This window comes from Sinocyclocheilus anshuiensis, unplaced genomic scaffold (genome assembly GCF_001515605.1).
Source record: "Sinocyclocheilus anshuiensis isolate Anshui unplaced genomic scaffold, SAMN03320099.WGS_v1.1 scaffold71, whole genome shotgun sequence".
NCBI lineage: Eukaryota > Metazoa > Chordata > Actinopteri > Cypriniformes > Cyprinidae > Sinocyclocheilus > Sinocyclocheilus anshuiensis.
In genome coordinates, this window is record NW_015548203.1 from 1,300,471 (window position 1) to 1,302,638 (window position 2,168).

General features: G+C 38.3%; 1 protein-coding gene across 1 annotated transcript in view; it reads right to left on the reverse strand.

The window, feature by feature from the left end:
- The window catches only part of LOC107653406 (SRSF protein kinase 3-like), a gene marked incomplete at its 5' end in the record, with an annotated part of 24,297 nt that overhangs the window by 5,140 nt on the left and 16,989 nt on the right, over window positions 1-2,168 (reverse strand). Inside the window, one exon of the mRNA XM_016440115.1 lies at window positions 289-510. Coding sequence (XP_016295601.1) covers window positions 289-510 — 222 coding nt within the window. The remainder of the gene's footprint in view (window positions 1-288; window positions 511-2,168) is intronic.

Below are 2,168 nucleotides of genomic sequence, written 5' to 3' on the forward strand. Positions count from 1 at the left end.
AGAGTTAAAATGCTTCATGGGATTGCAGTTCTTTCTCTTATTAAACCTGTGAAGTACACAGTCTTACACCTTTGTCTTTTTGTAAGATTTTCAAACATTATTTTGCTTCAAATCAAAGTTTGTAATGCTGATTAACTTGTAGCTGGTTGGTTTGGTTCATGGTTTGTGATTCAAAGACTATAATACAAAGACTCTATAATCCCTATGGGAATAACGAATGGGGAAAAATACTTCCAGAACCAAGGCCGCTGATAAAGTGGCCGGATCAGCTCAAAGCAGAGTACGTACTGTTGGGAGAGAGCAGTGAGCGCTCCGTGGAGTATCCGGACAGAGTGGACAGAGCTGACTCGGAGGTAGCTGACAGGATGGAGCCAGACATGCCGGACAGGCCCGATCCAGGGCTGGAGAAGCGCAGGGGTCCGAAGCCGTTACAGCCCTCCTCCAACCATGACGAGCCCGATTCTGGACTGTGTTTATTCAGAGCTCCTATAGAGTGTCCGTTACCGTTCACTGTGACACACATAAAGAGAAAAGCTTGATTTATTTATACAGTGCTTTCATAATACTCGATTTCAAAGCAACTTTACATAAAGTCATAGTGTCATGTCTAGAATGACTTGATGCTTTAACAGAACAATTCTTGTGCTGGGTGACATACAGTAGCTGGGTTTCCATCACCCTGCTTTTATGCGCATTTTGAAGTATCGCATCAGAATCGAGAGATGGAAACGCTGAATTTCGAATTAAAAATGCCTTAATTCGCGAAAAAAAGTTTACACGCTCGCTTGAGGTGGTTTTTGACTTGTGCAAAAAAGGGTTAATGTGAATAATGGGAGATAGAAATGCATTTTGCGATTAAATTCCTCCAAGTGCATCAAAAAAGTCATGTGACTTTGCACTATGGGACCGTTGTGACGGCATAACCTGACTAACCAGCGGACCGATCTCATTCCACAGCATCTGAAATGTTGTTTTGGTCATTTGGAAATGCACAAGCAAAGTCTGTCATCAAAGTATTTCTGTATAATTGCCTCCCTGAAATGTCTTACACGACTGCGTTCCCAAACAGCAGCATCTACCTCCGAAAGCAATGACCGCATTCATTGCGTTTCGTCTGCTCGCTCTGAGGCGCAAGTAATTTATTATATATGAAAATAATTATTTTCTCCTACTTTTCTTAGTGATTTATAGTGCCAGTTTATCAGTAAGTGACTATTTTGTTCTCTTTGACTTGTTGGATGAAAACGATGCTTGTTTGCAAATGTTTTATGCGATATTCCAGTTTTGCGCAAAAGTTAAATTCGCAACTTAGGATGGAAACCCGGCTAGTGATCATATAAATTATCCTCTGGATTTAGATCTGGCTATGTTGTTATTTGTTATTCTGTGTTCAAATGTAATTAAGAGACTTAAATATTCGTTTCGTATTAAGTGAGCATCTGTTTGTTCATAATTTAGCACCATGCCAGCTACCATGGCTTTATTAATAATGAGAAAGAAGTGAAAAATATAAAAAGTACATAAATAAATCATCTATACATACATGAGTAAAAGCGAAATTTATAAAATGTTTTTTAAGTTTAGCCTATCTAAAATCAAAAACTAAATCTGGCCTCACTTCATTAATAATCTTTTCTTAAGATTCAGCTGAATATTAAAGAAACTTGGAGGAGCTAAAACCATCACAGTCCATCAAAATATGCTTCAGAGATATTGGACTCTGGATGAAAATATGATTGGTTGTCATAAGTGAATATATCATTTGTTGAAAAAAGTCTGATACGAGTTTAACATTTTTCAAATTTAATCAGCAGTTATTTAAAGGGGTCATATGATGCGATTTAAATTTTTCCTTTCTCTTTGGAGTGTTACAAGCTCTTGGTGCATAAAGAAGATCTGTAAAGTTGCAAAAACTAAAGTCTCAAATCCAAAGAGATATTCTTTATAAAAGTTAAGTCAACCACTCCTACCTAAAATGGCTAGTTCTAGCACGCCCCCATATGTCTACGTCACGATGTGGGAAGATTTGCAAACGCCGCCCAAATGTTCACGCAAAAAAAGAAGGCGTAACTTTAATTCTTGCTGTTGCCGCCACTGCCATGTTGTGGAGTCGCTGTGTGTTTCATTGTGAAAGCGAAACTACTTTGTTTGGCCTTCCAAAAGAGGAC